Here is a 23,633-nt window from a genome sequence, read left to right as displayed (position 1 = left end):
AGTTTTGCGAAGAGCCTGGGAAAAGAAAGAAATCCTCTTCAACAACCAAAGAATTTACTTTGATCACGACTATCCCTCCGCCGTCCTGAACAAGCGAAAGGAATATAACGAGGTGAAACGAATGTTAAAGGAGAAGAGGATTCGCTTCCAGACCCCCTATCCAGCCAGGCTGCGGGTCTTCTATGAGGAAGGTACACGTCTGTATCACACGATCAGCGAGGCCACGAGAGATATGGAGGACAGGGGTCTCCCGGTTAAAGCAGTCCCACCACCAGAGGACCCGCTGGAGAAAATGAACCGACATGCGTGGCACACAGCAGGAGATGGACGAGCGATGGGCAATAGATCACCCCGGAGAGCCGACATCAGAGAAAAGCTTCAGGTTTTCAGACGACAATCACCTATTTGAATTAACGAAGGAAATAACTGATAAAACCCGGACATGAGGTAACACACACTTCGTTTCAAAAAGTAAAACCCCTCGCCATCAAACAAGAGAAACTGACTGGATTATGAAGGCTAATTATAGTACACAAAAAACTATTGAACTTTACTTAGCCTCCTCCCCAAGAATACCAAAGTTAAAGTGACGGTTCTTCTTTATCTGTGTTTCTTCGTTATTTCTCTTTCCTTTCCTGGAATAAATGGAGGTTAAAAACATACAACACTCAGTAGGATGGACACTTTATGGACTAAGCTGTTGTGGAGGGCCCTTCTGCAGGAGTTTAAGGAGGCTTTCCCTTCTAAGCCAGAGGTTCTCTCTGGTCAGTTAAGAGGTCAACTTATAAAAACCTCACTCTTGGAAGCTACATTATGGCGTTTCATTGGTTCTTTAGAAGTTGTTAACTGTTCTAGTTTATGTCTTTGCTTTTGTGTAATACCAGAGATGAGCTCTATGGCAGATATCCTGTGGCAGCTGGAGGTTACTTAAAGGAAAATGACAAACGAAAAACTGAGGATTGTTTCCTTCAATGTAAATGGCATACTGAATCCGGTTAAACGAAGTAAAATACTCTCAAAAATGAAGAAAGAAAAAGCACATATAGTCTTCCTCCAAGAAACTCACTTGAATGATATTGAGCATGAAAAATTAAGTAGAATGGGCTTTTCAAAGATACTCTTTTCATCATTCAAATCTAAACATAAGAGAGGTGTTGCCATTCTGTTCTCAAATAAAATAACTTTTGAATCAACTTTTACTTTGAAAGATAAAGAAGGTAGGTTTATTCTAGCTACAGGAACATTAGAAGGAATAGAAATTACCCTGCTAAATATATATGCCCCTCCTGGATGTGACTTCTCTTTTTTTAAGAAGATTTTCGATACAATTGTGAGATATACTAAAGGGGTCCTAATATGTGGAGGAGATTTGAACCTACATCTGCAACCAAAGTTAGATGTCTCAAATCCACTACGCACTTCTAAAGGAATAAGTAAAAAATTTAAAAAATTGATGAACGACATTGGCCTGATAGATATATGGCGAGAAATGTTCCCTAACACAAGACAATACACACACTACTCCAATGCCCATTCTATCTATACTAGAATTGATTATTTCATAATTTTTAATAAGGACAGATCAAGGATTTTGAACTCAGACATAGGCACAATAGACCTCAGCGATCACGCTCCAATTTATATTACTCTCGACCCGGAAAATTGCCGGAGAAATACACAATGGAGGTTAAACTCTAGTCTTCTCAATGACTCATCCTTTAAAAAAAAAATGATTGACGAAATTCAGATGTACATTAAAGAAAATAATAATGAAGAAACTTCACCACCTATGATATGGGATGCAGCAAAAGCCGTCTTACGGGGTAAAATCATAGCTGTGACTTCACTCAAAAAAAAGATCCGACAAAAAAAATTACTTGAATTGGAAAACCAGCTGAAGCAAATGGAGAATTTACATGCACAAAATCAAGATCCAGGTACGTTTCAACAAATTAAAAAAATTAGAAATGAGATTAATTTAATATATACACAGGAAATTGAGAAAAAAATGTTATTTACCAGACAAAAATATTACGAAAGTGGTTCTAAATTTACAAAATTGCTGGCATGGAAACTGAAAAAGCAACAGGCGGATAATACAATACACAAAATACAGAACCCTCAAAATAACAGCGTAGAAACTCAACAAGGGAAAATTTTAATGGCCTTTGAGTCATTCTATAAACAACTTTACTCTAAAACAATAGAGGCCCAAGAAAACCAAATAGACTCATTTCTAGAAAGCCTAAACTTACCTGCCATGACAGAGGACCAGAATAAAGCCCTAAGTGCAGAAATAACGCTGAAAAAACTGAACGAAGCAATTAAAAGATTAAAAACCAACAAATCACCAGGAAGCGATGGTTTTACAGCAGAATGGTACAAGGCATTTAGTGTAGACCTTGTACCAATACTATTAACAACATGTAATTGGGCATTAAAAAAAGCAGAGACACCTCCTTCCTGGAAAGAAGCCATAATAACGCTAATACCTAAGGAAGGAAAAAATAAAATTGAGTGTGGGTCATACAGACCAATCTCCATTCTCAATGTCGACTATCGCATATATACATCTATAATGGCCAAGAGAATGGAAAAACTACTCCCCGAAATAATCCATAATGACCAAACAGGGTTTATACATATGCGGCAAACGCAAGATAATATAAGATGCACCCTACATATTATGGATCGCATTAAACAACACAAGTTAAAGGCATTGATTCTAAGCTTAGACGCAGAGAAAGCATTCGACTCGGTCAGTTGGCAATATCTCTATAAAGTCTTACTTAAATTTCGCTTTAGTGACTTAATAATAAATAGTATTAAAGCCATTTATGACAACCCCACAGCAAGACTTAAAATAAATGGCTACTTATCTAAACCCATCATGTTGGAAAGAGGAGTAAGACATGGCTGTGCCTGGTCTCCTCTTCTTTTTGCACTTTTTTTAGAACCCCTAGCCCAACATATGAGACAAAATGATAAAATAAAAGGAATTCAAATGAACAAAGTAGAACACAAAATAGCCTGTTATGCAGATGACATCCTTTTATATTTACAAGAACCGGAAATATCTTTGCCAGAAGCCATGACAACTTTAAAAAAACTAGGCGCTATATCAGGATACAAATTGAACATCACCAAAACTGAAACCCTTTCATTTAATTTCAATCCATCCGAAAGACTTAGGGAAACATACCCCTTGAAATGGAAAACGGAATCTTTAAAGTATTTAGGGGTAACCTTACCTAAAGATTTAATAAAAATATATGAAAAAAATTATGACCCACTGTCCCGTAAAATCAAAGACCTCTTCAGGTGGAACCTTATTCCCTTTCTAAGCCCAAGCTCAAGAATCGAAACGATCAAATTCAGCGTACTACCTAGATTCCTATACCTATTCCAAACACTTCCAATTCAAATTACCCAAAACCAATTTGCAAAATGGGAAAAAATGATATCAAGATTTATATGGCAGGGAAGAAGACCCCGTGTCCGATATAAAACGTTACAGTTATCAAAACAGAAAGGAGGCTGGGGACTGCCCTCACTGAGAAACTACTACATCTCAGCACAGATAAGGGCGATTCTTTGCTGGTGTAATCCATCTTATAAAGCTCAATGGAAAGACATTGAATGTAATATAATACCCAATTTTCACTTACAGGCTATACTCCCAGATAAAAAATTGCAACAATACATAGATAAATTGGAGAACCCTTGGGTAAAATTATCCCTAAAAGTTTGGCGATCACTAATCAGAGAACATAAGCTAGAAGATGCTGTTAAAATTTTAAGCTGGTGTGCCTATGATTCAGATTTTGCACCTAACAAACTAGACGATAGATTTAAACTATGGATTAAAAAGGGTATTACAGTGATGAGCGGTCTTACACAGAATAATGACATCTTAGATTTCCAAACTCTAAAAGACACATTTTCACTAGAAAAGCAGGATTTTTACAGATATCTTCAATTAAGGCATTATTACAATCAAAAAATTGCAAACAAGGACGCTAGGGAAGCCAGTAGCTCATTTGCTCAACTGTTTATTGAGGCCTATAAATCAAATACTAAAAGAGGGATAATCTCTCAAGTGTATAAAAATCTTCAAAACCTAGAAAAATACTCAACGAAATACATACGAAACAAATGGGAAAGGGAAGGAGGCCTGACACTGACAGTTGAGGAATGGGAGAGCATCTGTACATTTCAGTGGAAAAGCACAAAATCTCATACGTGGAGGGAATTCTGCTGGAAAAATATTATTCGATACTTTATCACTCCCACGGTGAAAGCTAATTTCTGTAATGGCAGTCCTCAGTGCTGGCGAAGCTGTGGCTGTCAATCAGCAAATCATTACCATGTTTTCTGGGGTTGTGCAAACATACAGAATTATTGGAAAGATATACATAGAGCAATACAGTTTATTCTTCAGACAAATATACCACTAGATTTTAAAACCATGTACTTAGGATATATCCCACCTGAACTCATAGGTATTGATAAATATCTAATGGGTATACTGTTAGCAGCGGGAAAAAGGCTTTAACTAAATGTTGGTTGATGCAGACCGGGCCTACAATAAACAATTGGATTGATTTGACAATAGACATATATATTATGGAAAAGGTTACTTTTTCTCTCAGCCTTAAGATGGATCAATTTATCAAACACTGGGAAAGATGGGTTCAATTTGTTAAACCTATGAGACCTGATTTTATCAAAATAATGAATTGAAGGAACATCCATTCTTCACGAGTTCATTCACCAAGATGTCACTTCTCATCTCTTAACAATCTTACTAAAAGTTAACTAACTGCTACAGGGTTGTTTTTTTTTTTTGTTTTGTTGTTGTTGTTTTTTTTTTTTTTTTTTTCATATTTGTATTCTCTCTCTGGGTGTAAATAGTTCATTATGTGTTTTCACTTAAATCCTAACCAACAAACAAAAGGAAAGGAAATGGTTGACGGACCAGTCATAATGGACACTGGACTGAGAGATTCTGGTTGTAGAGCAAGAGGACTCATTCATAGATGCTGTGCTCTTGACCCTGTACAGACTGTGTCTCTGTTGGAAATGACAGGTCCTTCGGATTTGCTGAATCATCTGTTTCAATGTACATTTCCCAATAAAAAGATTAATTACAAAAAAAAAAAAAAGAATATTAAAAAAAAAAACAGGATATTGCAGAAGGCTTGGGTGGTATCTAATTTTTCATACCTTCCTGAAATTTAATTGGGGTATGCGGTAATGGCGGTGTAAGTGTGCGGCGCTAACCCTCCCAGATGGCGAGTGTTGTACTTACTTTTAGCATTTGAGTCTAATAAATACACAACAGAAACCACAAAATTTTAAGAAAATAAATATTCTCTACTATTTTCCCTTTTAAACAGAGAAATACAACTGTGCACCTTTTAATTCCACTTCCTCTCATTCACCAAAACTTACAGGGCTTGATTGCCTCATTAACTCATAATAAAACACACTTCATTCAAACTCGACAGAAACAAAATAAAACTTGCCCACACCGTATTGGTTACTCTTGCTAGTAATCTAGTTAGCTATTATTCTCCATGGTCTCATTCTGTCACTGCTGGCCACTGGCAGTTTACAGTCCTGTAACTTATCCCTTCACCACTATGTGGTGAGGGGCTTAGCTGCCTGTTCTACCAGTAGAGACCAGAGACTGAGGAGTGCACAGTGGAGTGCTGAAAACATACTTTCTGGATTTATAAATACCCTGGTAAACTGCAATAGCATGTTACTGCCCAAGCCTATTTTGCAGTATTGACTGTTTTTTAACCTCAGTTGTGAAGATGATCAGGACAGAATGCTAAAACTGGTCCTTCAGTGTTGTATAAAATCCCTGACCTACAAATGAAGTTGCACAACAAAGAAAAACTTGATTACAATGACACTGCATATTTTCCTGTGCTTGTGAGGGAAAAAAACACATGATATCCATTCGTGATTATGCAGCACAGACTGATAAATGATTCACTAAAAAACACAACAACACAGCCAAATTGTGATTAATTTTGGTGGCAGATGGCAAGCCTGTTGAACCCACTGAGCACTTTGGCCAGTACCCAGCATGAATGCTCATGTTGTAATTTCCAGACCTGGACAGGGGAACATAGTTCAGACATTTTCATTTGACTGCTCAAAGTCTGACTGGACAAGTCACTGTCATCAGAAAATACATAGAATAAAACAAAATTTGGATAATCAGGCCAACTGCAGTGTAAAGCTGAGTGATATGATTAGATTTGACAGATTTTATCACTAAAAGTGTTTTCAGACGCATCTCATTGTGGCAAATGTGGGGCTACGACTAACAATTATCTTAATTACAAATTTATCTGACATTTACTTTTTTAATCAAACATTTAGACTATTAAAAGTCATCACAATTTCTCATAGCCTAAGGCTACTTCTGCAAATAGCAGTCAAAACAAAATCTAAAGATTATTTATTTACAATGATTTAAAGCAAACAAAGGCATGAAATCATCACATTAGAGCTCCTGTGAAAGTTTGCCATTTTTGCTCGATAAATGATTGAAAGTCTCAATTGATTATAAAAAAAAATCTTTGTTGATTATTTCCTGTGGAGCAATTTATTGATTAACCAGTTGATTTGATCATCTCTGGAAAAATACATGCAATATCGCATAAAATAATCAAGAAAATCTTTTATCCAGACTACAGTACATATGCATCTCTGAAATCAAACAATGTTTCTTAAAGGGGCCCTCTGTCAAATTCTTGCGAGTTATTTGGACATGGTTGCCAAGATGAAAGCGGCTGAGCTGGTGGCTTGCAGCTAGAGATGGTCCATTAACAGCACTAAACAATGGCAGCATTGCTGGTGGTGCTAACGGCGTTAACCAGGGCGTAACCGGAGGGCAGGCGTTACACTCTCACAATGATGTTGTCCAGATATCAGCGGTAACAGCTTTATGAGCGCAGTGGAAAGCAAAGGCAATGAGTCAGCCATTGAGATTCACACATGCACCCAGATGGGCATGTCGCCAGACCGGTTTACCACAACAAACCACAGAGGTAGCGTGAATTTATTTCCTGCTCATGACATCATGCACTATATCTTCACATAGCAAAAAATAATTTGCTGCCATCTTACTCTTCTGAATGTCACATACAGAGTCTTGCAAAGATAACTGCACTGCTTACCGTTTTCCTCAGAGCTAAGCAACTACCGACAACAGAGAACACACTGCATTTTATTTTCCAGTAATTGTTTCTTCCACTGTCTGCTACTTTTGCTACCGGAGATAGTAACTGCAAATAAGTCAAACTGATATTCCCTGCTAACCAGGGATCGCTGCTGAAAGCTACCAGGGGAAACTAGATATACCAGTCAAGTTGCACTTACAGTTTACATCCATGTCTATGAAAACACAGATGCTTCAAACGTCACAACCCCAACCTCAGATATGATCTATGCAACCACCATTTTAAGGTGCACCAACGCATGAAAAGTGCTATTTTCTTCCTGTTTTGGTTGCACAGTAGTTGACACACCTCCTTTGTGCTGTAAATAGAGCCTACATTTTCCTGGGAAATCATACCCAGAGACAGTCAGAACTGCACAGTGAAAGAAAGGCTTATGAGGGACAAAACTTAACACTAATGGTGTCATAATTCTATAGCCAGTACATTGCACAGTAAGTATTTATTTCATAATGATAAATTAAAGCAAAAGACTTGTCTATTTCCATTTAAGCATGCATTAGCTTTGGTCATTCATTACCTGGTAGTCTGGAGGCAAAAATTAATTATTTATGTTCAGTGAGACAAACTGCCTCAGTCAAAATACAGTATTCATTTTACACTGATGTCCAAATAACAAGAGGTATTTTTTCTCAGCCTGCCTTACTGCTACTGTACCCACCGCCCATGGCACTCTGCTGAAATGTCACTGCTTCTGTCAATATGTCAACTTGCCGCCCTCTCAGATGAAGAGCACTGCTCCTGGCTACTCCTTTATTGTTTGAGTCAGAACCAAAACAAAACCGAGGCAGAATCATTAATGACCTCAAGGTATACTGAGCTGGAGAGAGCAAGTGATTTCTGGCACTCCGGACAGCCATACGAAGGTGTTCCATTTCAGTTCACCTTGCAAATTGTCGCTTATAGTATCCTAGCTCTCCATCCTTCTTATAATCATACGCAGCCAAGGTATAAGTCCCTCGACACACATTCATTATACACACTGCAGAAATGCAAACCATTTCCTAGAAAGCTACACCAATCCAGTCACAAAAATGGTCACATTTAAGCAACTAGTTTACAGACTGTTCCCTGCATGCCCCATCACATCAAACTAGACAAAAATGCAGCAGTGGTTTGACCTATTGATACCTGACCAAATTGCTTTGATATCTTTTAAAAACATGGGCAACAAGCAACTAAACAAGAGTTAAAAATGAGCAAAAAATGAATTAAAAAGTAACAAGAAAACTACCTGAAAGTAAGCAGGAAAAAAGTGTATTTTTTTAAAAAGTACTGAATATATATATATATATAACTTTTCTCTGTTAAATAATATTAAATGTAAATTATTATTGTAATCATAAATATAGTTTCTAGACATTTTCCCAATTTTGGGGATAGTTTTCTAAAAACTCTTACCCAGTTGTTCATTGCCTTTTTCCAAATGTTTTCAAAAAAAAAAAAAAAATCAAACCTTTTTGGTCAGGTTTCAAAGGGTCAAACTGTATGTGAAAGGCATCTAAAAGCAGCACAAAAAAACTGATGTTGATCCAGGTCTTAAAGGGTTAATATGCATCATTTCTTTAATCAGAATAAGCTGTACAGCAAGCGTTGCAGTATTTCAATACATATTGATTTTATTGTATATTTTCCCACTGACTCCTTTTACTACGATTGTTTCGGCTTGGTTTAATGACGTTTTGTGATGTCTTATGCTTGACTGTAGTTGCGATCCCAAAGGAGATTCAGTCAATACAAGGCTGGCCAGTCATAATAATCTATGCACAGAAGATCACTTTCTGGCACTCATCCTAGCGTACTCCCCCCTATACCCCCTGCTGTGCAGAAATATTCAGTTGGCAGTCATACTAAAGCAGAAATTTGTTCTCAATAAGGATGGTTGGCATGAAGGTTTGAGGATTATCCTGAGTAAATGGAGTTTATACAAATGCAACGACCAAACAACATCAACCTTTGTTGTATTGGATTGGCAAGCTCATTAGTGGACAACACAAACCTTCCCAAAGATACTGAAACTACTGTAGTGGCAATACAGGTGTCACATGTGTTTGCCAGAGTTTGTCGGCCCTTACATGTGCGGTGAAACCAGTTTAACCCAACACACATTCACTGGCTTCTGTTACATAACTGCCAAAGAGGTAAAGGTATCCTTGTAAGCATTTTCAGAGATCTTTAACACAGATAAGGACCACACAAAGATATATGTCAAACAGCCATGAAAAACATGGTGAATGTCACAGAAAGACAGATTTGTACAGGTGGTTGTAAACCTGACTGTTTGACAGCAGAGTGGTTGAGCATGTGACTGAAACACAGAATGGCTGAATCTGGATGAATATATATATATATATATATATATATATATATATATATATATATATATATATATATATATATATATATATACACACACACACACACACACACACACACACACACACACACACACACACATATATACACTTTATATGGCTACACAGTTAATCAAATATTAATCTCAATCACTATTTTGGCTTTCCACAATTAAGTGAACATAACTGAATGCAATATTGACGTTTAGCTGTAATGTTGCTGCATGCGCACCCTGCATAGGCAGACTGTGAAAAAAATTCCTGAATATTGCGGCTGTAGACAAGCAAAATGAAAATCAAATGTCTGGGGCAGACATAAAATAGCTAGTCCCTTGAAACGCATTGTTAGACGTTGTTTTGAGGTATTTCAGGCAAGTGATGTTAGGCCAGGGTGCTTGAGACTTGTGTCCACTGCAACGCAACACAACAAACTTGTTTAACCACCTGAAATACAAACACCTCAATGACACAATGGTCACATGATGGCCAAGAAGAAAAATAGTGCTGACGTCTCCTCACTGAACCCCCGTCCTTCTAGTCCAGCGTCAGCTGGAGTGATGCCACACAGAATGTCACCATTTCCAACCAGATTAGTAAATTAGCAGGAATAGAGCACAGGAAGTGAAATCAGCGCTCTGTTGATTTAAATGTGAAAGTGCAGTAAAAATTGTTTCCCTGAAACCAATGAAGAATCTTGATAAATAATCGTGATCTCAACATCGATCAAAACTATTGTGATTATCAGTTTGGTCATAATCGTGCAGCTCTGAAGGAATTAGGGCCTAACACTCTCTGCCCGAGCCACAGGATCCTCGTGAAGACACTTCTTATGTTTTGGACACAACACCAAACCTTGTATCAGCAAGTAAAAAGCAAAGCAAGTGCCACTGGCTCACAATTTTTCTGCTTACAAAACTCATAACTCAAAACAAGATGAGTCAACTACACAAAAAAGAAAAAATTAAGTACTGTACTGTTAAAAAACACTCTAAACCATAGTCTCAGGCATTATGAATTGTTGTCAATATCTTCAGAATTAACCAGAATAGATGGATTACCCCGTGGCAAATGGAATAATAACCTTTGCTCTCACAAAAGCTTTCATAAGACTATTAACAGGGTGGACTTGTGAACAGAGAGCTGGTTCTGTGGGGTTTTCTGTGGCCGAAGAAAGTAAAGGTGAAATTATTACGGGCCCGCCTGTGCTCCTGAGGGTCTCTTTAAATGCTAGCGCGCCTCATTTTCCGGGGGCTGTTTGAACCCTGGTCCTCTGGCGCTCACAATGATGACTTTAAGAACAGCTGAGGCAGCCGTACCGAGGAGCAAATTGAACACATTTCCATAAGCCGCTATAAGCAGTGGAAAAAAAAATAAAAACATATCACATCACATGAATGCTTATGTAAGGTTAAATGCACAGGGAGCATTTGAAAACTGAATTTGCATAAAACTAATTTAAAAGATCTCAATGGTATTATTCTTGTTCCTCAAACCCTTAAATTCTCATCCCAGGGACAGCTCAGTGGCTTCTTCTTTTATCTCACTTTAACAAGCCACTTTGGACCACCACTCTTAAATTCAATCGATATGTGTCGAGACATTTGTGTGTCTTGCTGCATTCCTGAAAACTGAGCTCAGTGAACATACTGATGAATTTCCATCCTTATACTATTTTAATAAAGCCATTTTAATTTGTTTTGAAGACTTAATTTCATGTCATAAATTCCAAGGAATTCAGCTTTGGCAGCAAACTAAAATTGAACATGAAGTAAATCACAAAGCAAAAAGGGGAGTATGAAATGAATAAGATCCAGCCTGTTTAAAGGAAGATTAATTGATTAATTTATACCAAAACTTATAGGCACATCATGTAAACAAATATGGCAAAAACAGCAACTCGCTTTAGTTTACAAAGAACATTGTTTAGGATTTAGGTTAGTTATCAGTCAAACATCAGTATCAGGGGATATTTGCCTTGGTGATTGCCATCAGCTTATCAGCATAAGTTGACATTCGCTGATGACAGAGGCTGATATTTTTCTGTTGTGTCACATTAATTTTGTACAGGCTAAAAAGCAGAACTCTAGACGAATGGCATACAGTTGCTCAAGAGTCAACAAAGAACATGTCTGGTATGAGTATGAGAGATCTTCCCTGGGACACCTTTGGGACGAAAAGATGCAGTAAAGTCACCATCGACAGGTCAGAGGATGCACTCCATTTTTTCCCTGATAGAGCTAAATTGTGAACAACCAATTAGCTGTTGGCAGCCAGTCACTGTGACTAACAGCTCATGGAGGTTGCACTGAGTTACATTACGATGCATTCACGGTCTACACTGTAAAAAGGAGCATTTGGCAAAAGTAAATCATGATGGGTTCAAAGCAAACTTGTAAAATTTGATTTTTGCCAAGTTACTTAAATAAATACAGCTTTTTGAAGGAGACATTTGTTAATGTTTTCACAGCAATGAATAACTGATATTAGAGAGGGAATGATGATAATTAGGGATGGATGATAATATAAATATGTCATTGGTATCGGCAGATTTTGGTTATAAAATGAAATATCAGAATCGGCCAGCATGCTGATTTTTGCCAACATGACAAACCTTTTTTTTTTAATTGACAAAGTGAACATGTGCAAAAAATCAAGTTGAAGTTGAAGTATTTTTCTTATGTTGCACAATGAGTTTTGTTTTGATTGTAAATCACTTTGTAACTGTGTTTTGAAGGGGGTTTATACATCAAATTTATTATTTTATTATTAATGAATGAATAAGACATATTATTAAAAAGCATTATATTTCATGTCACCATCTGCTGCAGGGCTTTCATGATAAGAGTAAGCATAACATAATGTTAATTCCACTACGGATGAGACTTGATGTTCACTAAAATTAGGTGGGGAAAAAAGTAGATATATCGTTTTCAATATTGGATATCAGTCAAATGAGTTGTTATATAGGAATATTAGATATCAGCCAAAAAGTCCAATATTGTGCATCCCTAATGATATTATATTATATATAGTATTAAAGCATTTTTAAAGATGTTTTTCATGTGTAAGATTATATTAAAGGTTGTTTCATAAAATTCTGTGGTAATACTTGTGCTCATTCAAATGTAGTATAAGGAAAGTCTAAATGATTTTAAAACAGTTCTGTTACTTTTATAATGAAGATTTCTTTGTTTCCCACACATGCACAAAAAGGGAATAAATACTGATAAAAGCAAAAACAACACCAACAAAAATAAAAACATGTGTATCAGCTATCAGCCATGCTGTTATTTTAAACGTCAGTATTGACACAGTATTTCACAATCATGCATCCCTTATTGCAGTTTACTCAAAACGGACAGGGCTCATGAAAAATTTCAATTTCACACTACCTTACACCCTAAGTCGCCAGAAATGCAACCTGGTCACATTTTGCTGCAAATGCTACTGTATTCCATCACAGAGTTTGTTCTCATGCAAGCTATAAACTGCCACCTCTGGAGGAACATGAACATCTCCAAGCCTCCTACCTTTAAGTTTCAAAAAACTCTTGTAGTTACGACTACGACCAGAGCACCACTTGAGCCCAATACTGTCTGCTTCTTCTGAGTTGCTGGACTAAAATAATTATGTTATTTCAAGCAGGCAGAATCCTGAGCTCTAGAAGGCTTTCAGGATGGAAAAATAAGGGGCGCCACAGGGGACGAGAAGGCAACACTCAGTGGTACCCACTGTGAAACTGAGAAATTGCTTTTAACACCTTGCCCAGCACTCGGTAAAACTAATGACCTGCTGATGGAAGATCTTTCCGATAAAATTATCCTTTACACCTACTGTTTGGCATTTTGTGCATTTTATTTCAAGTATAAGTAGTTTGTCATCACAAAATTGCACATATGCATTGCAGTGCAGTGCAGTATGATTCATATATGTATGGGTTATGCCAACCAAGTGATACTGTATATGTAAGAAGGAAGAAAAGAAATATACTTTTTTACTTTTTTTTAAATTCTTCAGTGAGTAGGTGGTGCATTGCTCTTAACATCCACAGAGCCTGACATTCAATGCAACTGATCAGAAAATGTCAAAAACGGCACTTTTATTTTGTTGCTAAATGTTAATGATATATTTTGATATATGTTATTGATATATTTTCTTTCAATAATAATAATAATAATAATAATAATTCATACATAAGTAATCCCTCTCAGTCATTGCTTGTAACCCACGAGAAAAGTGTGGCTATGTATTTTTCTGCAGAGACTTTTACCATTGCCTTTATTTTCTTGTTTTCTTTGTTGGTGAGTTTATGGGAATGTACCACAGCACTCAGGTGAGATTGAGGCTTTACAAAAAGGTAGCAACCAGGTGTCAGACTGTTAGCAGCAGGCATCCAAGAGACACAGTGCTGAAAGCGTGCAGATATAGGGAGGCAAAATGCCAAACCAGGGTAAAACTGGTGTTTGCTTTTAGTTCCACTTGTGCTGTCAAGTAGGGCTGGGCTGGGGTGATTCGTTGACATAATCGACGACATGATTACAGAAATACCTTGATTTTCAAAATGTGCATCAGCACATCGCAACATAGAAAGCTGCACCCAGTCAGAGCATGGATTCCTCCAAAGAGAGAGCTGCAGCCCATGACTGCGGCTAAAACAGCTTTTCACAGAAGTACACCTGCTCTGCACGGACGCATGAAGCATCCCAGAGCTCTTAGTCAAGAAGACAGCAGACAGCACCGTCCTGTTTACTTTTTGTCCCCAGCAAAGCATGATACATTAGGTTTATCAACACGTCGAATGTTTTTCTGTTGGCATTAGTCACTTACATTTTCTGCATGCCGCTAACATTGCACTTAATGTTATTATTCGGCAGTTTCACATTTTCCGTTTATTTTAACTGCCATATACAAGTGAGAAAACAGCATCAGCTCATATTACAGACTGATGTTAGTCTGAAAAATAGTTTCAGTTTCAACGCCGCACACTGATGCAAAAATACTTTTGCCAGTGATTATCTAAACTGCATTTTACTCCAGTGATAAAATAAATCCATGTAATAACCATTTGAAGTTTTAAGTAAAGTACTTAAGAAAAGATGCTGATTCTTCAGTTTAGGGAAAGGACTGAATGATATACCGTGATTAAATAAATGTCACAGCAATCACTAAGTTTGAGGCCCAGTATTTTTCTCCATAAAAATAAATACAAAAAATATGTATTATTATCTATTATTATTATTATTATTATTATTATTAGTAGTAGTAGTAGTAGTAGTAGTAGTAAAAGTAGTAAACAGCAGTGATATGAAAATTTCAAAATATTCCCCTAATATCATTGTTTTTAAGATATGAAATCATTTAGATATTCAATAGACAACTTTTTGATATTTATTTTTGGTAATTAAAAAAATAAAATTATTATTATCTCATAATAAAAAAATAATCTTTAGAGTAATCAATAAATTGTTAGTTAATTAGTTGACTAATCCAAAAAAATTATCATTAGATTAAATCAGAAAAAAAAATCAATATGAGCAGCCCTACTGAAGAGCAAACTGTACCTGAAAATCCAGCACAGTATAGCTTTAATATTCAGCAGTGCAACTTTACAGCTCAGACAAAAAACAATTAAATTAGACAAACAGCTTCACGATTCCCAAATATTGAGCTACCGATGTGTTAGATTATCCTGAAAATTAAAGCTATGCAGCTTTTACATCACAAAATAGCCTCCAGAGCTTATTTACTGGCTTACGGTGAGTAATTAAAAATGTATTGAAATGTAAATATGATTAAACCCACTTTAAAGTAACTTGAGTCAGTTGAGAATACAATTTGGTAGCAGGGCATGAAACTTGCCCAGCAGAGTGGATTCCAAATAGCACACAACACTTAAGGAAGTCAAACATGAGCTCTGTTTAGGAGGGGGGCAGAAGAGCCTCAAAGCGACGGCTGGCTACTAGCCAAAGGCGCTGGGCAAACCAAACGACGAATGCAAAAGCTGCAGCCAAAAGTATACCAGCGTTTGGCTGGTGGCAGGCAGTAATTTCCGAGCCTGTTTAAGCAGTTACTAAAGCTTTTCAAACAGTCTGTGTGTTCTAGCTCATCAAGTTCAACCACAGCTGCCCGTGGGACAATATGAGAATACTGCGGCCAAGGTGATAAAAATTTCTGTTGTACAAGAACTTAAACAATTACACCCAATGGAGACACAAAGGGTCAGAGTACTCTGAGCAAACGAGGCTACACAAAAGGAAAAAAAGGGAGGAGGAAGAAGGAGCACCTTTGCTGACGTGTATCTGAAGGAGAATGCGTATCACTCTACAAACTCTGCAACATCCCTGCGTGTCACAGCAGACGGCTGAGGCGGTGATAACCATCAGTACACCTGCTTTCATAGCCTGGAGGAAATATCTACGCAAGAGCCAAGAATACACCTAGCTATTAAAATGTTTATTCTCGTAATCCTTCACCAGCAGTTTAACCCTTTAAAACCTGGATCAACATCAGTTTTCTTGTGTCGCATTCAAATGCCTTTCACAAGCTATTTACCCCTTTGTAACCTGGGACAGTGGTTTGATTTCTTTGAAAAAAAGTCAATGACCAACTTGGCAAGAAATGTCCAAAACAAATTCAAGAAAATAGTAAAAGGTAACATGAAAAAGACCTCAAAATTAGTTGGAAAAAAATTAGGGGGTTAGAAATATATGATCAATACATTTTTTAAAAACAATTTTCAGCAGTTGTTTCTGGGGTTTTTTTTGGGGGGGGTGTCACTCTTTTTCTTTTTTCTTTTTTTTACTTTAAGTACTTTGTTGTTTTTAGGCCATGTCTTGTTAAGATGCTAATTGCCCTCTCCATGTTTTTTTTTTAAATCCATATTTTCATGAACAATAATTACAAAACTTTTCCATGACTTTTCAAGAAAGCATTTTTTTTCTGGCAAATTTGCCTGTCGTTTTTAAAATGTATCATACTCAGTCTCTATTCATACAAAATTTCAGTAGCTGACAGACATAAAGGGAGAGACATAACGTGGAGACAAAATGCATGTGATGGTAAACAAAACATTATGTGAAAGGTGTCTATGGAAGATTCTTGTAAAAACACACAATAACACATGACTTTTCCAAAACTTTCTATGATTTTTACTAATTCCATTCCTTTCCCAGGCCTAAAAAAGGGACTGCAAAATTCTCTGACTCTTCCAAGTTTTCCACGACTGTGGGAACCCTGGAAATCAAACCAATTTGCCCAGGTTTCAGAGAGTTAAGAAGTAACAGGGCACAATGTGTCACACACCAGATAAACCAAAATAACACTTACCTGTGTCTGTGCTCGTCATGTCCTCCTTGTCCATGTATGACCACATGTCCAGAGGCGTGCTTCCCCTCTTTGGGCGAGTCAATGTGAGGGATGAGCACATCCTCCAAGCCCAGGTCAAAGCGCTTGTGCTTGGAATTGTCCGGGAGAAAGAAGAAGGCCCCGAAGCATAAGGTGATGAAGGCACTGAGAATGAGGAGGAGGATGAACTTCTCTGAGAGCCTCAACGTGGCCCTGTGGTGCGGGAAGGAGGAGGCGCCCGGCGACAGAGTGGGTATCCTGCGGCCTGACAGCGGCAGCAGAGCCGGCGTCGTCATGTTTTGACGTTGACTTGAACTTAGCTTGGGGAGGGGTCGGGGGCAGGGTAAGGGGTGGGTTTACAGGTGCCACAGGTGTTGTTGTAGCAGCATGCACGAGCTGGTTGACTTTATTATCTCATCCCTGCATTGATTAGTCCAGAAACCAAAAAGGGTTGATTTCCCTCGTTGAAGGAGTGACAGGTCAGCAGGAAAACGGTCATGACGATTCTGGAAAAAAGGGACAGCACAGGCAAAGCGTTAGCACTGAGAGTTATCACTAGCTGCTTTTACACAGAGATCACGCCATAGGGCTGCAACAAAGTCCCCCCTTTATACCGCCCCTGCACTTTTACACAGACCCAAATGATGGCGGCATCATGCCACTCCAGTGAGTGATTATACACTGCATCGTGGCATCCCATAATCAAAAGAGCCATGACAGGCATGACGTTAAACACGTAAGTGTCCACCGCTTGGGTGTCGTATAACGGCACGCTTTATCACATAACAAAGGCATAACGTGTCAATCACAATAATTTACTGTCTCTGCATATGGCAGCTGATCTCATCCTCTGCTCAGAAGTTAAGGAGCTCCCGAATCTCATTGATTTCCCAGTCTGTGGACATTTACGGCCGCTGTTCTTATTCGAATTAGCCGCTATGCAACAGCTGCTAGTCAAATCTCCTGCGGTTTGAATGTCTTAATCTGTCAACGACATGAGAAAATACAAATTTGTCCATTTTACTCAACCTTTCCTGTGTCTGTTTAAAAGTGAAAGCCCTCTGACGCCTCTGTCGGCAGAGTCCATTCAGTTGTTGTCACAAGGTATTTTACTGTGAAATATTTGCAGGACCGTGTCGGTGATGATGCAGTAGCTTGCACGGCTTCATAAATCAGTGGAGTATGTGCTCTCAACTGTGAAAATTCTGTAGGTATAACAGTTGGCAGGTCTGCAGCACAAAAAAAACAAACACAGCCAATGTCAATGCACAATACTTACACGTGCAGCGTGGCCCAGGCTTAACCTGCAGGGCACTTGATATGCAATGAATGCAAAACATTGTCAATACAGCCTCTCCAGTATGAAGTTATTAAAAAGGATGAGGATCCCTTTATTTGAAGGTATTAAAAAAAAAATCACACTGTCGGGATTTCTAAATACCCTGATATACCATAATACCGTGAAACCACCCATACTTGGTTATCTAAGTCAAATAAGACGAACAGAGGCGAAAATGTCCACAAATTAAAAAAAAAAAAACACGTCCAGGAGCTCCTTACCCTCTGAAAGGAGGACGAGATCAGCCACCATATATCAGGGGCAGTAATTTTTATTGCCAAGTAATACAATTGTTATTGTTTAGAAAGTGCTGCCAACACGTACGTTATGTTATAGACGCTGTTGTGTCAAATGTTACACCTGTTGAGCCTCTTTTGCTTCAGCAACACTGGTATGCTGTCTAAAATTACACACTGGAGCAGCATGATGTCGCCATTATCTGGTTCTGTGTAAAAATGTAAAGGGACTTCATAGCGGCCCTATAGTGCAATCTCTGTGTAATAAGGCTGTAGAAACCTATCTGCAGTGTCGTTATCACAAACTTTCCCCCATTTTAGAAAAATCTGATGTTTTCCTCCCTTCATTTTAACCACGCTGCCTCGACGCCCTCAGGATTCTGTGTTCTGTCAGAACAGAAGAGCTGATATCCTTCATATGCTTTCTTTTAGTTGTCATCCCTCTACCTCAGCAGCATGTCCCTTGTAACCTCAAGTACCATCTCACCAAGCTCTCTCTGACAGCGCTGAATTATGATCAAACATGTGCTGGCAAATCAAAAATACATCTTATATCAAGTGATGGCTGAAATATTAGAGCAATAAACAATCCTCTTGTATGCTATGGGTGACTTTAATAATATGTCATGTCAAAAATAAATATCTCAGAATCTCTCGTACACAAAACACTTAATCCTTCGGCCATGAGAAAAAATGACTAACATATTTTCCAGAAGCTTAAGGTATCAAGGGACTGTGCAATATCTGTGAGACCATCACTAAACATCTGCCCTCACTTTAACTGTGCGCCCCTGAAGAATGAATCCAGCTTTTCTTTTTTGCCGTTTTATATATAGCATTGCAGTGCCATAAAGCTTGGTATCAGATATAACATATATGGTGCTAAAATGACAAAGAATAACAGGGACTGGGAGCAACATCACAAATCCTCTTGTATCTAAGTGTGTTCCCACATCAAATAGTGTTTCCATCCAGTTAATACATGGCGCCAAACAGGTTAAGTTTGGTAGGGGCACAGGCACATGAGGACTACGCAAGTAAAAAACACATTTTACGAAGAAAAACCATAAATGTTTTGGGGGTTTTTTTCAATATAATAAAAAACGTAAAGGCAGAGGAAGGATCAACTATATAGCACCTATGGTTAACCATTTTTTGGTTGCATTGATCAAAGTTGTACTGTCATAATTACAGTTTAAAAAAATATAAAATATAGCATCTAATATGAAATATGTAAAATTAAGATTACCTTAAAAGAGGGGGAGAAAATAAAATAACATTTTAAAATATATAAGAAAATAACTGTATTTAAAAAACAGATAAAAGTAAATAAACACATAAATAAAAGATATAAAGTACTGTGCAAAAGTCTTAGAGCACAACTGATTTGTTGTTTAAGAGTCTGAACAAAATGGCTTCTTCAGGCAAAACAATATTTATTGTGGCCTCCCTTTACATTTAGCACTTTGTGAACTCTCTTGGGCAGACTGTCTTCAAGCGTTCTTAAATAATCTTGTGTTATATTGAGAAATCAGCATTCTATATCTCATATTATCTGCTCAAGAGAGTTCAAGACATGCTAATTGGAAAGGGAGGTCACACTGAATACTAGCAATTTTAGCCTCTTGAAGTTATGTTTTTCTGAAATTTTCATAAAACAGTTTACATATTTACTGTGTGCTCTGTATGTATTTGAGTGAAGAGAATGCTGAGAAATAAATATGTATGACCATTATAACCTTGCTAAAATAACAAAGTTTAAGGTGGCCCAAGACTTTTGCACAGTACTGTAAAATAATTTAAAACAGAATTATGCAAGTACTTCAAGTAAAAATAAGTGCTGAAATAATTAAAACACACTTGGGTTCGTAATTAAACCACAAAGTGATAAGTGCTGTAAGTATCAAGCCTTAACAGCTAAGGGTTTGGGTCAGGTTTAGGTGGGGGAAACATATCTACAGGGAAACAGTCTTTGACACAACACCAGAATGACAATTCATAGTTGTGTGGCAGCCCTTTGCAAAGGGGGCAGGACATGCAAGCTAAATACATGCACGCCTCTTCTGCTGTATTGCATCTTTAATTTAAATCCTGATAGCAAATACCCATGTGGCTGTATTTCAAAAGGCGCAGGCTTTATTCCCCCATGGCTGCATATGCAGAAGGAGGACGCTCGACAACTGTTCTAAGTGATAATATGAAGGATGGATGGATGGAAATAAGCCGACTAGCCCCTTTAAACACAAATATATTAATGCAAGAAGGGTCACGTCGGCTAATGTTAACATATATGTACATCCGATCTCATTTATTGTAATCCTGTAGCTTTCCATCGGGTCTGTATGGGGCTACGGCGTCTCCACACAGAATACCAAGTTCATTCTCACAGTGCCAGTCTGTGACGACTCTGAAGTTAGCTTCCAATTCGTTGCCTTCGTTTCAGCAGTTAAGGGGAGAGTTAAGGGGAAATGTACTTAAATTGCTTATCATGCAATTGACGGCTATTTGGACCTTTCAGTGTCGTGAAAGTATGTTAAAAGGTTTGGGTAAAGCTCTGACGCTGTCTGAAACCCATTTCACATTTGTAAAACCTTTATTCTGCTTGTGAACAGATTGTTTTCACGCTGACCACATTAGATGAGATTCAGATCAAAAACCACTATACCTAGACAGGTCAAATTTGGACTAGATTATCCCAGAGAGGCTAAATATTATTTGTAACAAAATTTCAGATATGAGAAACATTTAATCTATTTGTGAAAATGCAAAAAAAGGAGACTTCACTGTTTGTCAAAAGTAGACCACATTAGACCAGGTCCAGATCAAAACACACTGTACCTAGACAAGTGCTTTTCACATGTTGACTACAGAAGACCAGATCCAGATCAAAAACCACTACATTTAAACAGGTTAAATCTGTACCAGATTATCCCAGAAAGGCTACCTATACTGCAAACCTTAATTTAAGACACAGTTTTAGATTTGTGAAATCTCTATTCTCTTTATGATCATGCAAAAAAGGAAGATTGCACCTCATTTTTAACAAGCAGGCCACATTAGACCAGGTCCAGATCATAAAAACACTATAGCAAAGAAAAGTCAAATCTGTAAATTATGGGGCTAAAAATTATTTAAACACAGTTTCAGATTTGTGAAACCTTTCCTCTCTTTTTGAAAATGCAAGAAAGGGAGATTTCACTTTTTTTCACAGGTATCCCACATTACATAAGGTCCAGATAACACACAGAGAAATTTGAAACTTTTTATCTTGATAATCTTATGGTTTGGCCTGTCTTCGTGTGGTTTCTTTTAATCTGGTCCTGGTCTAATGTTTTCCACATGAAAAAAAGCTGTGAAACCCCCCTTTTTTGCATTTTCACAATTGAAATCGTTTTAACAAATCGTAAAATGTATTTTAAATCATCATTAGCCTCTCTGGGGTAATCTAGTCCAGATTTGACCCGTCTAAATATAGTAGGTTTTGACAAAGGTCTGATCTACTGTGATCAATATTTTAAAAAAAACAACAAGCAGTAAAATCTTCCTTTTTAACATAATTACCAACAAAATAAAGGTTATACAAATGTTAGATTGGGTTTCAGACAGAGTCGAGGTTTTACCTTAGATGTTAAACATGCTTTCACGACACTATGAGGTGCAAAAAGCCGATAATGGGTCGCTAAGCGACGTATCACTTTCCCTTTAACTCTTCTCTTAACAGCTGAATCGGAAGCTACGAGTCTGAAGCTAACTTCAGCGTCAACGTCTGTGTGAGCTGATGAGCCGATACAAAATGCTATGTGGCTAACAAGCGGCTAACTTATCCAGCTAACGTTGGCTAGCAGGAAACGCGAACAGCGGGGAATAAACTGACAGACAGGGCGCTGGAATAAACGTGGATAAAAAATAAAAGTTTTCCGACATACGTGTTTAGGCTCGCTGACATTTTTAGGAAACCCGCGGGTGCTAAAGACAGAGGTTTGGTGATATAGATGCTAGCTATCAGGCTAGGCTGCTAACGCTAGCTAGCTGGTTGTGAAGTGAGAGGTCTCTCTCTCTGTGCTGCATCACCACCTTTTCTCATTTGCTCGGTGAAAATCGATGCCAGTCAGGATTCCCGGTCCCGGTTTTGGAGAAAGGAGTCGCTGTAGCGGGTGTCCTCATGTCCACGAATGTCCACACGGTCGTGTCCAGCTCCGGTTGAATCGTTATCCGTCAGCTCAGAGGCAGCGTTGGGAGCTCCGCGGACGGTGAGAGGATGTTGATGAGTGGCCGCTCTGTCGGACTGCAGCGGCGGACTGGCAGTCTGCTGCTGCTCGGAGATCCAGCATCAACTACTCAGCCTGAGCACTTAGGGACCGTCTGACAATTTCCACAGGCAGAATTACTGTGTACTGTGATAAGGCAACGTCAAAAAGTGTCACACCGCCAACCTCCCGTAGAAACAACTGTTATCATCTTTGAAATTCAGCTCTGCAATGTATTATCTGACTACAAACACAAAAGTATTAATTCCCGCTGAATAATAGTATTAATAATAGAGACAACAACAATAATAATGATAATAATAGAATCGATAACATTATTATTAGTAGTATTAAAACACATTAACACAGCAGTGATGTGAAAATGTATTATTATTATTATTATTATTATTATTATTATTATCATTATTATCAGTAGTAGTAGTAGTAGCAGCAATAGTAATATGGAATTCAGCCTTGCAATGCATTATCTGACTACAATAAAAATATTAATACACAATGAATAATAAGAATTAAAATAAATAAATAAATAATAGTAATAATAATAAAATTGGAAGCATTAGAAAATTGGAAGCATAGTAGTAGTATTAAATCACATTAACACAGCAGTGATGTGAAAATGTATTAGTAGTAGTAGTAGCAGCAGTAGTAATATGGAATTCAGCTCTGCAATGCATACTCTGACTACAATAAAAGTATATATATATATATATATATATATATATCCAACACAATGTTAATATATATATATATATATATATATATATTAACATTGTGTTGGATCCTGAAAATAACCAAATAAACGAATGTGACTTTTACATTACAAAATAACGTCC

General features: G+C 37.6%; 1 protein-coding gene across 3 annotated transcripts in view; it reads right to left on the bottom strand.

Moving 5' to 3' along the window:
* man1a2 (mannosidase, alpha, class 1A, member 2) overlaps positions 1 to 22,956 on the bottom strand; it is a 203,625-nt gene extending 180,669 nt beyond the window's left edge. The window contains exons 1-2 of one of the 3 annotated variants that reach the window (XM_088083570.1): positions 22,607 to 22,956; positions 16,940 to 17,463 (exon numbers count right to left, since the gene is read on the bottom strand). In XM_088083570.1, the coding sequence (XP_087939696.1) occupies positions 16,940 to 17,253 (314 nt within the window). In that variant the 5' untranslated portion in view covers positions 17,254 to 17,463; positions 22,607 to 22,956. The remainder of the gene's footprint in view (positions 1 to 16,939; positions 17,464 to 22,606) is intronic. The other 2 variants (XM_088083571.1, XM_042494453.2) reach the window with 2 other exon arrangements.
* Positions 22,957 to 23,633: the final 677 nt, after the last annotated feature.

The sequence above is a fragment of the Plectropomus leopardus genome, chromosome 10, assembly GCF_026936395.1.
Source record: "Plectropomus leopardus strain MGB_pleo_1.0 chromosome 10, ASM2693639v1, whole genome shotgun sequence".
Taxonomy (NCBI): Eukaryota; Metazoa; Chordata; class Actinopteri; order Perciformes; family Serranidae; genus Plectropomus; species Plectropomus leopardus.
This window is presented reverse-complemented; position numbering and strand designations above follow the sequence as displayed.